This window comes from Typopeltis vanoorti, chromosome 14 (genome assembly GCF_054136105.1).
Source record: "Typopeltis vanoorti isolate ZY-2024b chromosome 14, IOZ_Tvanoo_1.0, whole genome shotgun sequence".
NCBI classification, from domain to species: domain Eukaryota; kingdom Metazoa; phylum Arthropoda; class Arachnida; order Uropygi; family Thelyphonidae; genus Typopeltis; species Typopeltis vanoorti.
In genome coordinates, this window is record NC_143562.1 from 19,519,938 (window position 1) to 19,537,470 (window position 17,533).

At 33.9% G+C, this 17,533-nt stretch overlaps 1 protein-coding gene across 1 annotated transcript in view; it reads right to left on the bottom strand.

Annotated features, from left to right (window-relative positions):
• Positions 1–2,343: 2,343 nt before the first annotated feature.
• Positions 2,344–17,533, bottom strand: part of LOC150099277 (enkurin domain-containing protein 1-like) — a 66,705-nt gene continuing 51,515 nt past the window's right edge. Inside the window, exons 6-7 of the mRNA XM_090404253.1 lie at positions 9,644–9,780; positions 2,344–2,820 (exon numbers count right to left, since the gene is read on the bottom strand). Coding sequence (XP_090260379.1) covers positions 2,657–2,820; positions 9,644–9,780 — 301 coding nt within the window. The 3' untranslated portion in view covers positions 2,344–2,656. The remainder of the gene's footprint in view (positions 2,821–9,643; positions 9,781–17,533) is intronic.

The following is a 17,533-nucleotide window of genomic DNA, read 5'->3' on the forward strand; positions in this document are numbered from 1 at the left end:
CAGTACATAGGAATCGGAAATCTAACGTAGACACATTCACACTATTACCCCCTATAATCAATCTACAAAACACTAATGTACCCACACCTATACCTGAAGACTGCAATAAGTTCATCATAACAATCTCATATAATGAAGTATCTCTGAAAAAAAAAAAAAAAAAAAAAAGGAGGGGAGGGGAGGGGGGTTATGGCCACTAGCTATTCTAGCTTAGTCAATCATATGAGAATCCCCTACAGGATAACCACAAAAGAAAACACTCACTCCTATACAAGAGCTGATATAAATCACTTTTTTTTCTTCAACCAGTCTTGACCTCAACACATTCGTCAACCTCAGGCTTGATAAATTTGGATGATTGATTTTAAGATATTCAGCATAACTTTCTTTATAAGTATCCTTCAGAACACTTAAAGACAATGAAAACTCTTTTCAGCCTACTTGCAGGTCATAATGTAATAATCAGTTATTGATAGTGACACAGTTAGATTAATAATTAAATTTCAGTTTATTTGTAATTAGTCTGATTCTGTTAAGCTGAGATGAAAATCAGCGGCTAAGCCAGAACCAAAGAACAAGAGTGGATATGATAAAAATTAAAGAATTATTTATTTCATCTAATTTTTTTCCCTACAAGGGTGTGGGTGGGTGTGCACGTATTGTAATGATAATTAATAAAGCAACATACAATGAAAAAATAAGTAAAAATGAATACAAAGTGCCTCTATAAAATAATCTTACAGATTACTTTAAAAGGATGTCAAACCGCAACAAATAAATGCAATTTTTTTTAAAATTAGAAAAATTTCCTTCAAAACAGTACTGATGCTATGCGGTTTTGGCTGGGACTGACAGCACAAGATAGCAAATGTGAGCTCACTATAATGACAGTTGACCATATTGAAATGCAGGCATGTTTATATAAAACTAATCCACAATAGCAAGCTTTTTGTTTCAAAAGAAATCTAGAAATTCACCTGAAAGTTGCAATTTTTTTATGCATTATTCACAATAATTCGTATATAATACCTTTGGACTATACGAAAAATATGAAAATTTTCAGTGTATTTTTCCCCTCAATGGCACTTGTAATGTTTTTCCCATTAAAATACAGTTTAATTATCTCCTCCTTTAATTCTGTGAAAAGAAACAATTTACTAAAAAAAATCTAAAGTTATTTCATTAGCATGGAATAGCAAATTTTCATAATGTAAAAGAACTAAATTTCTAATAAAAGAAAATCAGAATTTCATTTTAAATGAATTCTTTGTTATCATATTTGTTCTAATTAAAAACTCAAGACCAATCAATGCCAAATCCTATTTTGCTACTGATGCCTGACATCTGCTCAAAATTTTTTTACAGTTCAAATGTGTAATAGTTTACAGTAAGCAACTTACTGACGTTTATAGTTCTAGTATGAAAACAGCATTAACTAAAACAATACAAATGGCATGAAATGGATTCACTCACTCTGTTTAAGGTTAAACACAGCTAGCTAGTAAAGTGGTATCCAGCTCTCTTGTCTGCCTTTTCTTACTCATAACAACATGATTATGGTATATATAAGAATAAATTTTGGAAGGTAATTAGGGAAGCACTAATGTATAAAGTAAAATGTAATCGTTAATTGTTCAGTATATGATATAGATGTAAACACTGAATACTGGTGCCAACAATCAAACATTAATTAATAACTATTAATGCTATGTTAAAGCAGTATAAATTAGTCTTTAAAAATAAGCCCATTAATTTTGATGTTCAAACCTCAAGAAGCTTAGCTCCTCTTTTATCCATCTCTTCCTCCCTCACTACACACACCCAATCCCAACTACTTATATTAGAATGTTATCATTCATTTTTTATTCTCTTTAGTTAACTGTCCATCATAAGTTGTGATTGTTAAATGTTGAAAATAAAAAAAACTGCAGTCGATACATGATAGTTCAAATGTGCATGATTTAAAAATATTAGCTTACTGTTGCCTCCTATACTTATTTATACATATTTCTAAAAGAAGAAAATTAATTCTTCAAAAAGCATTTTTTAATAAAAATCTGATGTCAAAAATGGTCATCAGTATGCTTACATGTAAATATGTATAAGTATTATGATATAGAGAGGTGAAAGGTTTTCTTAAGATAACCTTTTTGGCATGATCTGCTGTAAATTATTCATATTTTTTTATAAAATGATATTCTTCGTAAACCATAATCTCAGCAAAAGAAATAAATAAAAACTCCATAATGATAATTACCAGTATTATGGGGAAGGAAGCAATACTGTTGTAATATATCTAAAGTGATCATTAATGAATACATTAATCATTCTATTAATTCGGAACAGTAAATAGTATCAATAAATATTAATTTTATAGAAATGTAACTTCTGAACACTAAACTAAATATTATTACAAGGAAACAAGAAATGTCTTACCTTATAAATGCCATTATCAATTAGAAAAATAATAGTTGATGCTAACTTTCAACATTTTTTAAAAATTCCCAATTAACCATTTCGCCAAGTACAAATCTTTGTAGTCACATGAAGAATGGCCATAAACACGTATAAAATTCCTCAAATAGCATCAAGTATAAATAAACTGCTGTTTTAACAATACAGAGTCATTTCCTTAATCAACAACACACACTCCAGTTCATTCAATATCATTCTTAATAAGAACTTTAGGTCTAGAAAATATTCTAATTCCCTCTTCCAGTTTGGCAAGCTGTTTTTCAAGCTCTTCTTTTTTCTGTCTTAATCTCAGAGTGTCATTTCGAATTGGCAATGATGACAACTTTAAAAGGAGTTCAGCCTGATCTGAATAATAATAAAAAAAAAAAAAAGCTGCAGTTGAAAATACTATTTACATACTGAATGCTTACAAATGTACGTATAAATGTAGATTGTAATGAATTTTCTTTCATAGGTCATTTTATTAGCTTACCTCCAAATAACCCAAGGTAAACATCATGAATACCTTTCAAAGTGTGTACATCCTATCCTTCTCGTCCATCCTAAGACAGGTTGAGTCCCCTCCTAATGAGGGGTTACTGGCGTCTTAATGCAGCCAGTTTGCCACTCCTCTGCTGCATCCCCCTAAGTACAATATTCATGACTGTAATCCGTGTGTGTTCAAGTGACTGGTTTGCCAGCTGCTTGCAGGATGAAAAACCCCAGATAAACGGGGGGGGGGGGACTCTATTGTTCCTGCCGAACACCGGCTAACTTGGCTATAGTTGAGGGAGGAAGATCCTTAAGCTCCTCATGTCGTCAACAGGAAATGAACACAGGACACTCCTTCCCCAGACATATGGTTGCAAAGCGCATAGCCAGCTAACCACGCAGACTGGCTGTATCAATTGCAGATGATCCTGGCCCAATTCTTTTGATGCAAGAAATACACCTACCCAGTGCTTTTCTGGGATGGTATGTAAGTACAGCAGACTGGCACCTTTTTTAACAGAGACCCACAACACCTAGATGTGGTATCATTTTAACTTTCAAGTTTTCCTGCTAGCATAGAATGTGTACCAGCACCTATTGTTCATGACAAACAGCAAAGAAGCACTGCACATGCCTATGGCACACAGTTCCTCAAGAAACAGAAACTAGAGCAGTTTTTTTTTTTTTTTTTTGTAACTGTTGGCAAGAATATAATACACATACACCTTTAAAACACGGTCGACGCTTAACTCCCACTGTATTGTTATGGTGGGTCATTAGCTACAGAGAATTTCTTTTAGCATAGCATTGCACTCATGGAGCTTTAGTTGCTATTTTTCAGTAATTTGTTCAGTGGGAATCAACTGAATCTGCAACCTTATTTTGAGCACATGCTTTCGTGACACACAATATACAGCCTCTTCGAGGCAAGTCAACCTCACAATTCCTGTGGTATGACCTATTTCAACAAAAGAGACTAGTTAAGGATTGCTGCCTTGAAAGAATACCTTCCCAAGTGGGAGGAAATAACAATTAAACCTCTCGGCAGTAGATGACTTTTATCATCAAGGGAAACATTATCCTTTACACTGGAGGTAGGAAGTGGCTATCAACATGTTTCGTCCCTAGAGTAGGGTCTCCAATTTCTATATTCTCCCTTTCTTCTTACATCAGTGTGCAGGTAATGGCTTTGCCAGGCATGCTCTCCATACCATATTCTAATTCCAAAATGGACTTATTTAGTCTTGTGTTAGTTGTACATGTTAATAAAGAACTTGAATGGTTTACTCATTTCATTTTGGTAAATTATGGAAACTACAAATGTGTTAGGAATAATTACTTAAAAGTAATTATTCCTAACACAGTTGCAGTCTCCATAATTTACCAAAATGAATGCTGATCACCATGTAACATTAATGGTTTACTGGTACAGAAGTAAAAAAATTGAATATTTTAATCCAATATTTTATCTAATAGTATCCATTTTCAAAGATAATCATCATCATCAAATTCCTGCCATGTACCCTCAAGGGGTGTACAGGATATGATAGTACTACATGAAAAAAATTACATCATTATTAATTTCCTATCTACAATTTTCCTCCAAATCAGTCTGTTACTTGTCAACACTCCAACATTATCAATCTTATATTTCTATCGTCTAAAGCACTTTGTACCGTATCAATCCACCTATATCTTGGTCTTCCTCTGGGTTGTTTTGCTGCCAACCTGGTGGAGAACACTTGTTTTGCTAATCTTTCCTCTCCCATTCTATTTAAGTGACCATACCACCTGAGATTAGCTCTGCTAAGGCATTCCTGGATGCTGACAATGTCAAGTTCTTTCCTAATATCCTAGTTTTTAATATGATACTGCCATTGATGCCATCTGTTCACGCCTATAATCTTTCTCAGGACTCTCATATCTGTGGTCTCTAGTCTTTGGTCAAGTGTTTTACTTCTGACCCAGCTCTCAGATCCATAAGTTAAAACTGGTTTGAACACTGTCTTGTATACAGCTAATTGAGTGTTCTGACTAATTTCTCTCTTATTCCATATGAATTTATTCAATTGACTTCCCACCATACCAGCTTTGTTGATTCTGTTGTCTATTTCTATATTTAATTTACCATCTTCAGTAAAAATCGTGCCTAAGTAGCTGAAATGTTTTACTTGTTCCACAGGTTCTCCATTCACAACACAGTTGACATTTTCAATGATTCTGCCTATTTTCATTGTCTTTGTCTTTTTATTGCTGACCTTCATACCATATCTATTACAACAGCTATTCAATTTAGTCAGAGAATCTTGCAGACTTGTAGCGGATTTATTTAGAAGTATAACATCATCTGCATAAAGCAAAGAGCTGACATTAACATCTCCAATTTTGATATCATGTTTAATACCACTTTCCTTCATAATGTGATCCATATACATAATGAATAACAGAGGGGATAACGTACATCCTTGTCTCACACCAGATTTAACATTAAACCATCTTCGTGTACTTCCTTCAATTCTAACTGCTGACTTACAACTCAAATAAAGACTAAGTATTGCTTGATATAATGCCCATTGACACCATATAACTGCAGCGTATTGAATAGCTTCTCTCTTGGCACCTTGTCATATGCCTTTTCCAAATCGACAAAACTTAAATACAGATCTTTGTTGTATTCCCATGCTTTCTCGACTATTTGTCGTAAAGTGAAGATCTGATCCTGACAGCCTCTATTTGGCCTGAATCCAGCTTGTTCTTCACCAAGCTTTTCTTCCACAATTCTTCTCAACCGTTTCTCAAGTATACTTGCATAGATCTTGCCACGAACACTCAGTAGGGAAATACCTCTGTAATTCTCACATGCAATTTTATTTCCCTTTTTATATATGGGTACTATGAGAGCTCTACTCCAATCATCGGGAATTCGTCCCTCTGTCCAGGCTTTCTGAACTATACAGTGCAGCCACTGTAACTCTTATACCACCATACTGCAGCATTTCTGGTCGAATATCATCTACTCCTGCTGCCTTTCCAAATTTCAAGCCTTTGATGGCTTTTTCTACTTCAAGTATGGATATGTATTCCTGACTGCATGCCTGGCCAGTGTTTTTTACCACTGTGCTGTCATCACTGCTTGTTTCATTTAGCAGTTTTTCAAAGTAATTACTCCATACTTCAAGGATATCTTTTTCTCCTGTTTTCATGTCACCTTTATCATCTCTAATTCCTTTTATAGCACTCTTTCCTCCATTCTTAAGCTTCTTCAACAACCTCCAGAATATTTTGCCACCTTCTTGATATTTATTTTCTATATTCTTGCCAAAGTCCTCCCATGACTTTTGTTTAGCTAGTTTTACACAGTGTTTAGCATTCTTGCATTTGTCTCTATATTCTCTAAGAGCACAAGCTGACTTATTTGACAGGAACTTTTGGTATGGTTTCTTCTTTTCCTTCATTGCCTCTTTAACTTCCTGTGTCCACCAGGGAGTTCTGATTTTTTTATCCTTACAGACAACCTCACCGCATGCCTCTCTGGCAGAAACAATCAATGTTTTCTTCAGAGTTTGCCACTGAATCTCCAAGGTTTGATTCCTGTTCTCAAACTCTTTCATTTTTTCTTCAATAATCTTTGTGTATTTTAGTCTGCAGCTCACATCTGAGAGCTGCTCAACTTTGATTCGCTTTAAGACTTTCTTACATGTTATTCTTTTCAATATGAAATTCAATTTTATCCTGCTCAAGACTAAATAGTGATCACTTCCAATTTCAAATCCTCTGTGCACTCTGGTGTCCTGCACCAGGGAGAAAACATCACTATCAACAATAACATAGTCAATGAGACTTTTCTTATTCCTAGCCTCTTCTCTCCATGTGAATTTGTGCACATTTTTATGTTGGAACATGGTGTTAGTAATAACCAGTCCATGTACTGAGCAGAAATCCAACAGATATTTGCCATTATTATTAGCTTTGCTCTTTTCTCCAAATTTTCCCAAAATATTTTTGTATGTCTCACAATCATTTCCTACTCTGCTATTTAGATCCCCAACAAGGACCAACTTTTCATTTTTCATTGTGTCAGTTGCTTTTTCTAAAGCCTCAAAAAATTCCTCCACTTCTACCTTAGTAGAACCTTCTGTGGGACCATAGGCACAAATAAGTCTCATTGTCCAGTTCCCCATTCTCATATTTGCCCACATTACTCTACTTGAGACTGACTGCCATTCAAGATTAGCCTCGTATTTTGTGTTGAATACTATGGCTACTCCTTCTTTTCCTTGATTGTCATTGCCAGAATATAACATTTTGTATTTATTGCTCAGAAAGATCTCACCAGTTTTGGTCTCTTTTGTTTCAGTCACCCCTATTATGTCGATCTGGTACTTATCTAATTCCTCAGCTAGCTCCATTTCTTTGCCATTCAGGCTGCTTACGTTGATAGTACCAATCTTTAACTCTGGTGATGTTGAGTTGGGGTTTATTTTCAGATTTGTTCCAGTAGCTGACTTTTCACTGTTCACCCTGGTTCCCTGGCAAAAACAACGGGGGCCTTGTTTAACCAGGTGACGCCCCAGCCGCCATGAAATTTTGTCATGTTGTACCATCATTCTATATTCTGGTTTAACCAATAAGAATACAATTTGGTCGGCTAAATCCCAAATTGCCAGCCCATCCTCGTCCGTTCAGCATCCAAGTAGATACCCAACAGGGTGCACCACGAGAAGGTGAGGATTGGACATTAGGTCAGAAGCCCTGGTCGGTTCTCTGCATTCCTTTAAAGGCTATGTGGAGGTCTCCTCTCAGTTATATAGCTTTGACCCTTAGCAGACCAAGTGCTCTACACTCTACATGCAGTTAGATGGAGAAAAACTGTTATCCTAAAAAAGACCAATTCATAAGAGATAGTCTGCAAATCTGCCCATGCCTTACAGAACACTCCTAGCCCAACCAAGTATGAATGAAAACTGGGAGACTGCAATTTATGTTTAAATCAACAAAAAAACTAGCCACCTTTGTGTCCAGAAGAGACAGTCAAAATAACTGAATGAGTGCTTGAAATTCTATATTCTTATTCAAATTACTTTGTTTATCGTGTTACCTTTATCCCTGACAATGTTGATTTCATTTTTTTTTTTTATTTCTGTGTTGTTAATAATTCCAAAATATGCAAATTTTTTTCCTTTAAAACATGGTGTATACCTCTGCAACATATATGAGAAGCCCAGATTGAATCCCGATCTCCAACTTAACATAGTGCAACGCATATCATTTCTTGTGAAGTTGGAAATCAGGATTGAATCATGGCTTCACATGGATGTTATGTCACCCACATAGCAAAATAAGTATGTGCTGTTCACATACTTAAGAGAATGTTAAAGTGTAATTTCAGAAGGCAATCAGAATTATGAAGTCTATCTTTGCAATAGCAATGAGCAACAACAACAACAAAGTCGCTTTAAATTCACAACAGTAATTCATCTGGTTTTTTTACCTATGTTAAATCACATAGGTACAAAACCAGTTGAAGTGTTCAGAATAATAGCTGCATATCTGATTACTCTCACTTTTCACTCTCTTCATTAAAGTGTAATTAAAGTGTATCTGAGATAGCATATAAACAATGTTATCTCAGATAGTGAGCAGCACATACATGTGTCTTGTGACTTGAGCATCTGAATGTCCTAGACAGTGTCAACTTTTGTTGTTTATTTTTTAACGGTATATATTAGAACACAGAAAAATAAGTAAATAATTAATTTATTAACTTATTGCTGATATTTCGCTGGTGTTATAACCAGCATCTTCAGAGCACAAAAACACAGTTTGTCACAATACGCGAGACTATAACAACATGGTGTAATCAACGGACTAGTTAAACAAAATTGTAGCAGCAACACAAAGACTAGAGTCCTGATTTTGGTGCCCTCTATCTGAAAAAAAAAAAAAAAAATTTCGACTATCACATAAGACTTTTTTCCCCCCCCTCTGTTTAGGACTCTAGTCTTATGTGATAGCTGCAATTTTTTTTTTTTTTTCAGACAGAGGGCACCAAAATCAGGACTCTAGTCTTTGTGTTGCTGCTACAATTTTGTTTAACTAGTCCGCGTTGATTACACCATGTTGTTATAATCTCGCATATGGTGACAAACTGTGTTTTTGTGCTCTGAAGATGCTGGTTATAACACCAGCGAAATATCAACAAAAAGTTAATAAATTAATTATTTACTTATTTTTCTGTGTTCTAATATATACCGTTAAAAAATAAACAACATGTACGACGAACACATAAGTCTGTCCACACAGTGTCAACTTTTGAACTGTCTCCGTGTAACTTAATGTGCTGACTGCTGGAAAAAACAAGATATTTTTATGCAAACTGCAGGTGAACAATACACAGGTGTAATTTTTATATTCAGAAGAAATAATCATGTTAAAATCACCTAATTTTTGGTTAAAGGAAATTTCAGTGTTGTTCAGTGTAACTAATACAAAGAACAATGAATCTCAATAACAAAAAAATATATATGCTAAAAACAATAAAGAATACTATTTATTAATTAACAATGTTAGAAAAATAATATATTTGTAACACTGCATCTTTCAAAAATTAAAAGAAAATTTGCAAATTCTAATTTAAATGAATTTTAATTTTAAGTGCAGATGGCATTTAAATTAAAAAAGCATTCATGATACTCACTTTTCTTGAGCAACTGTAAAGTCTCTTGCCGTTCTTCATCACCTAATAATGTAAATCCAGCTGGAATACTATTTTTTTGAAATTCTTCTTTTCTTCTTTCTTCTTCCTCCATCCACTGTTTCTTTCTTTCTACTAAGCTGCAGGATTAATTAAATATAAAAGTTTTAGATTTCGATGGTTTTAAAGATATTCTTCAAACCACATGATGAGAACTAATGTAAAAAAAAAAAACTATCAACAACATAAAAATACTTGCCTAGTTACATGTGATACTGGTACACTTCATTAGGAGTATGCTTAATTCATACGTAAAAATAAATAGCTAGAGATGAAAATCACATTATAGTAAGCAAGGAAAGAATTATTATTATAATTCTTGAATAAAACTCATCACAGGAGACCCATATCCATACAATCTATCTTACCTCTCCTTGAACCATAAGTAAGTAACACTTATGGTTACACACCATACTAACCAACAAAAGTGCTCACAACTGACATTGGCAACCTGTTCCATTCAATCACAACTCTCCCAAACAAAATATCTAGTCCTCACACCTCTACTAACCACCATGCCTTTAATCAACTTCCAGACATGACCCCTCATTCTATACCCTCCAGCCAAGCATGCCTTGGATACTTTGCACAGAATCAAATAGAATGAAACTACTATGCTTCCTCACAAAAAATACAAATTTGAAAGACTTTTTTTTTTTTTTTTTAAATTAGCAGCAGAATTAAAAAACATACTCTTAATAAATAAGGTTACATTAAACTTCCTGAGTTTTGGGGAATTCTTAGGCCTCCCACCTAAAATAGCTAAGCTAGCCAAGAGCACCCATAAAGGACGTCCCTCATAGGACTTTCACTGAAAGCCCTATGAGGGACGTCCTATGAATTATAAAAACTATTAATAATAGTTTTTATAATTTTAACATTGCTTCCCTGATGATGTCTCTGCAACAGATGAAATACAGGAGTGATTAATGTGATGTTTAATTATTTATATATGCCATATTTATTCTATTAAATCCCATGACTTATAAAATTGAAATAGTGTAAATGTTTCTATCACATCCCCTCTTTTTCACCTAACAACCAGCTTCTGCAATCCACACACACACACACACACACACACACACACACAACTTATCTCATACATAACTTTACATTTATCCACATTGAACTCACACACATTATCTCTTGTCCATACTGACAGCCTATTTAAATCATCTTGCAAGCTCTCCACATAGTCTTGATTAACTATTAATCTACCTAATTTTGCATCATTGCAAACAGTTGAATATTTCCTTTCAGATTATTTCATATATCATTTATGTACAAATTAAATAGTAGTGGTCCCAGCACAGAACCTTGTAGCACACCATTAGTCACTTACTTTCTCCTGGATTCTGTTATTCTGTATATCACTTTTTGATATATGTCCAGAAGCCACCCTCTTATCCACATAACTACTGCCATATCTATCCCCATTTGTTCTAATTTGCATAACAGACTTCCATGTCATATTCTGCGAAATGCCTTTGCAAAATCAGCATGTAACCATTTCCTTTATGCAATTGAGCTGTCACTCTATTATATAAAGTTAGTAAATTACTAAGATATGACCAACCCTTCATAAAACTATGCTGCCCCCACAGAGTATCATATTCATAACAATCCATTTTTGAATTCTCTTTTTGATCAATTTTTCTAGTAATTTTACCACTACGCCTGAGATATTGATTGGTCTATAATTTGAAACTACAGTCTTAGAACCTCTCTTGCCCTCTTTCCAATCTCTTGGGACTCTACCAGAACTAAGACTTAAATTAAAGAGTCTACTCTGAGTTACTGCTAGTTCCCTTCCACATGCTCACTAAACAAGAGCTGATATCCCATAGCTGGATTTACAATGAGATTCTGCAATATCCTAAGAACTCCAATTCATCCATCTCTATTCTCACATTAATCTCTGTAATGATTAATGTGAGAAATATCACAGCATTAACCTCACTTGGATGATATGCCCTTGCAAAGTGGTCACTCAATAACTCAATTATTTTATCTGCTTCCATCACTTTATCACCATCAGCACTCATTAAGATTATTCTTCCATAGTCATTCTTCCTTTTATTTGCCACATAACAAAAGCATTCTTTGGGATTTCCTTTGGCCTACTCAGATTATGATTTTCTCCTCATAATCTGATTTTACCCTTCCTTACCATACTGGTCACCTTTCTCTTTATATACCCTTCACAGCAATTTCTTCTTTTTGCAGCTCATGCTTAACAATACTACTCATCCATCTACAAAAAAAAAAAAAGGGGGGGATGCTGAAAAGTTCTGATAAACACCTTTATCAGAACTTTTATAAACACAAGAAAGAACATATTTTAAAACCCTTTGGCCCCCATGTTTCATCAAATTATAATAATTTGTTCTTTTCTTTTAGAATATATAAGCGTTACTTTAATATCATTTTTTGTTCTAGGTGTTTATCAGAACTTTTCAGCCCTCCTCCCCTCATAACTCCTACCTGATTCACCATCCTTACCTTATATATACAATTTAATATTGTTTCCTCTAGATGCTCCTTAACTATCTTCCATGTATAACATCCTTTCCTTGCAGATATTCATACCATGGCACAGCTTCAAACTTCCTCCTAAGCTTGTCATAATCAACTGTCTGGTAGTTCCACATATAACTTTCTTGACAGAATATTCCTCATGTTTTGCAATCTCCCAGGTCAAGACCACATGGTAACTTTCCCCAATCAGAGGCAATGTGGCCACATCACATTTCCTCATGTAATTATCTTTCAGTGAGCATATGCCTTCGTGCCATGTGATCTTTATTTCTTGCAATCTATATCTCCATAGTTGAAGTCCCCCATAATAATCACTCAACCTGCACTCAATGCAATAAGTAATCTAATATCCATCCTATTTCAAACAAGGGCAATAGAAGCCTACCATCAAACTACCGACCAACTGCCATCACCTCTGTCCTCTCCAAAATAATGAAGAAATTATCAATAGCCAACTCCTTCACTATTTAGAGACCCATCAATTAAGCAGTGGCCACATGTACAGATTCTGCCATTCCAGATCCACAGCTGACCTCATAGCTTACATCGCCTACCAGTGGACACAAAGGTTTGGAAAAACTTGTGCCATTGCCCTTGACATTTCTGAAGCTTTCAACCATGTGTAGCATCAAGGCCTACTAAACAAACCGCCATTCTCCTTGCCACCCTCTGTAATTGGGTAACCAGCTTTCTCTCTGGTCATTCTCTGAGAGTCATGGTTCCTTCTCTTTGAGCTTTACTACTATGCTGAGATACCTCCAGGCTCTGTTCTATCACCTACTCTTTTTCTCCTATACATAAATGACCTACTCATAATAATCACTAAACCTATCCACAGCTTTCTAGATGATAGTACTCTCCACTCATCCTACTCATTTGACAAACCATGCAGTACTCTGACATCCTAGGCTACAAGAACATCTACAACTGCATTAAACATTGATTTACATACTATCCTTCAATGGGACAAGGACAACTTTGTCATGTTCAATGCCACCAAAACACAGTCTTGCCTGTTCTCGTGCAAAAGAGATCTCAGCTCACCTACCCTTACCAATGCACAAATCACCAGACAAGATCAGATCTCCTTGCTTGGACTAATGTTTACTCCCATCTTTCCTGCATAAACACATCACATCAATAGCCTGTTCAGCACCCAAGAAACTCGGCATACTTTCGTTGAAGAACCTATTTTACACTCAACCAGCTGTTAGCTATATATAAATTCTAAATACATCCATATTTAGAATACTGCTCATATGTTTGGGATGGTGCAGCTAAAACTTCCCTTAAGATCCTTGACACCATCCAGAGGTGAGCAATTAAGCTCACAGATAATCCCTCTCTTACAGATTCACTTCAACCTCTATCTCACAAGCACAGTGTTTTGTTTTCAGAATTATTCTACAGGTACTTCCATGATCACTGCTCCAGTGAATTGGCAACCATCATTCCTCCGCTTTCTGTTGCACTTGTTAATACAAGAGCAGCAGCTATCCCTTTACCATGCAAATGCACTGAATCTGCTTCTATTCTTCCTCTTTTATTCCCTACATTTCTGTCTGCTGGAAAAGCCTTTCTCATGAAATATTCCCAAATAATTACAACGTGAAACTCTTAAAAAAAATAATAAATAATTAAATAAAAATAAACTTTATCTCAGTCCTCACCTGCACCCCACACATGACACTGATGTGCTTACAGGTCCCTCAACCTTTCATGGATGGGATCAATATTAAAAAAAAAATAAATAAATAAAAATAATCATCATCATCATCATGCGTATCAAAGATTTAGGCCTAGCATGGTTTGTTCCGGCCTTAGAAGTCATCAGTGAATCGTTTAAGAGGACGTCCTGGTTTTCTTTTTCCTAATGGCTTGTACTTTAAGGCTTATTTTGGTAATCTTTCTGTTTTCATTCTTTGAAGGTGTTCCATCCATTTATGTTTATATTTTTTAATTTTTTCTATTACTGGTTCTTGGTTTAATTCTTTCATAATTTCTTCGTTTCTTTTGTGATCAAATAGGGTATACTTTGCAGTTTTTTTCATAAACTTCATTTCTTCTGTTCTTAATCTTTGTTTGTCTTTTTGTTTTATTGTCCAGATTTCACTTCCATACATTAAGACTGGTAGGGCTAATGTATTGTATACTTTTAGTCTGGTTTGTTTCTGAACTAGGTTTGGTTTAAATATAGAGTTAATTACACCTGTTATTTTTAAATATTTCACAATTTTTACATTTATATCTTTTTTTCATTTAATTGTCTTTTCATTTAGTATAAAGTAATTTAATATTGATTTCCATCCTCTTGCTGCCCAAGTATATTTATGTATGTCTTTATGTTTAGAGAAAGAATTCATTATTTTTAGGTTATTATAAACTACAAAGTCAATCATTTTTTTATGCTATGCTCTCTATGTATTCCTATATTATTATTAATTTTCTTGTTTCCAATTCTTGCATTTAAGTCTCCTGCTAAAATTACGTAATCATTTTTATTTATTTTATTATATATGTTTTGTAGCTGATTATAAAAATCAATATTATCCTGTTCTCATCCTCCTTCTGGGGCATAAAACCAATTATTATTAAATAGCCTATCTATTTTTATTCTAGCTTCTATTATTCTTTCATTCCATAATTTATAATGTTTTAACTGTTTTGAAAGTGAGTTATGAATCCGAACATATCATGACTCATACTTGTGCTCTTTGGTCTCTATCGACTCCACTGTATATCACATTAAAATTTTCAGTTCCCATAGTTCCTTTTAATTTCTTTTTTGTTTCAGTGATTACTGCTCTTTTAAAATTTCTTTCATTTAATAGTTGGTCTAATTCTATTTCTTTATATGCTATTCCTCTTACATTCCAGTTTGCTATGTGTATTATATTTTGTTGTTTCCATTTTTGTTTTACCTTTTCCATTCCAGGGTCGTTTTCCATAGATCTAATCCGATGATCTTTTTCTGGCAGCTTACAAGTAGAATTATGTTCTCCATGTCAGGGGACTAGCCTGATGAAGGAATAGTTCAGTGGTAAGGTTGCTACCTTAAGGCTTCTGAACTAAATAAAATAAAAATAATACAGAAATTGTTGATGCATGTCTTCCAGATAGATCATCTCTGACCCCACCCCCTGGCCTATAGAAGCAACCAACCATATATTTTTATTTTTTCTGGCAGCAATTTATTGACTATCATTAGCAATACCCCCACTATTACATCTTCTCCGAAAATACTAAATGCTTCACAATCTATCCCTGTAACTACATGATCTCATGTTAGCCAAATCTCATAAGCACACAATAAATAAAAATTATGCTAAACAATAAATGCATGAAGAAGGTAGAAGCTGGTATTATCTCATTCTACAATAAAATGCATATCATGGCCAAGATTTTATGTATATGAAAGATTTTGAATAAATGAAGACCAAACTTGGTGCAAGGTGTAGTATTTCAGAAGCTTTAAATTTACTGACAAAAGTTATTTAATGTACAGCTTTTTTTTTTTTTTTTTAAATTCTGAAGTGCAGGATAGTTTTCATTGGTTGTGTGAAAAGCTAAATCACATTTGGGCATCTTTAAAATGTTTTGACATATGGATGGATTTCTCTGGAACGTCCCATTCATCCAGTGAAGGCCATAAAAATGGCCTTCACTCTGCTATACAAGATCTATTCAAAATTTCTCAGTAGAAAAAAAAAAAAAGAAATTTTGCCTGTATGATTCAAATGTAAGGAAGATTGCCTGCACTTCTGAAGTCTTGTTTATTTATCAATATTAAGGGAGGGAGGTTGCAAAATATTGTTCATCATTTCATGCTGAGAGAAATAAAGAAGTTTGTTATCTCACCTCACTCGTATCCTTGCACTTAATGGATACCAAGTTGTGATTCACCAGAATACCAACTTAGTATGGGATCAGCAGAAAAGTTCTAGTTCAAAACAGTGAAGTTCAAATATTTCAGTGATGAGATAATTTAACTCCTTGCAGATTCCCATTCAGGTGTCATTCAAATATGTGATATTTGTGAGATCAGTGCACAATGCAAAGATACATATCTAGACAATCACAAAGCTGAGGAAAAGGCTTTCCTTTCATATCGAGAAACAGCTCAATTCTGACTAAATGATTGCAGCATTTAAGCATTTCCCCATGCAGTTCCACACAGTAAAAATTACCTACATCCACAAATTTACCACTCAAACTTTTATTTATTTTTTTTTGTAAACTATTTCAACTGCGCTCTATTCATTAATCTAATTCAGATTTACTAATATTTCAATTTACTAATTTTACTAATTTACTAATTTTAGCAGGAGACTTAAATGCAAGAATTGGAAACAGGAAAATTAATAATAATATAGGAATACATGGAGAACATATTCTAAACAGGAATGGTAAAAACTTAATTGACTTTGTAGTTTATAATAACCTAAAAATAATGAATTCCTTCTATAAAGATAAAGACATACATAAATATACTTGGGCAGCAAGAAAATGGAAATCAATATTAGATTATTTTATATCAAATGAAAAGACATCAAAATTTTCACTAGATGTTAGAGTTCACAGAGGATATGAAATAAGCAGTGACCCACTTCCTTGTTAAAATAAAATTACGATTACCACCTAAATGGCCACAAGTAACAAGAAGAACAGAAAAAAAAATTGAAACATTTGTTTATAAAACTAGACTATTAAATGACACAAATGTACAATGGCTATATGAACAAAGAATTAACCAATATCTAGATAAAATAAAACAAAATGAAGAAATTGAAATAGAATGGCTTAATATAAAAACGATACTAAATGCAGCAGCAAATGAAAGCTTAAGAAAGACCAAAATATTCAATAAAAGAAATAACTAAAGATCTTGGATGATACAATCAAAGAAATAATCAAAAAGAAAAAAGAAGTCTATCACAAATGGTTAAGCAGTAAAAGATTAGAAGATGAAATAGAATATAAAAAAATAAGAGCCATAGCTAAAAGAGAAGTCAGAAAAAGAAAGAGAATCATGGAACAAATTTGTCTCTAATTTAGAACATGATTTATATAAAATAAGACCCAATGTATATAAGATTTTGAAACACTTAAATGCAGATACCAAAGAAAACATAAAATTAAACACCGAATTGGAATTGGAAGAATTTCTAAATTATTACACAGAATTGTGGACAGACAAATATTTTAAAAAAGACAACTGGCAAACAATTAACGAAAATGAAATAACTAAAGAAGAATTAGAAATCAGCCTGAAAGAAACAAGAAATGGAAAATCAC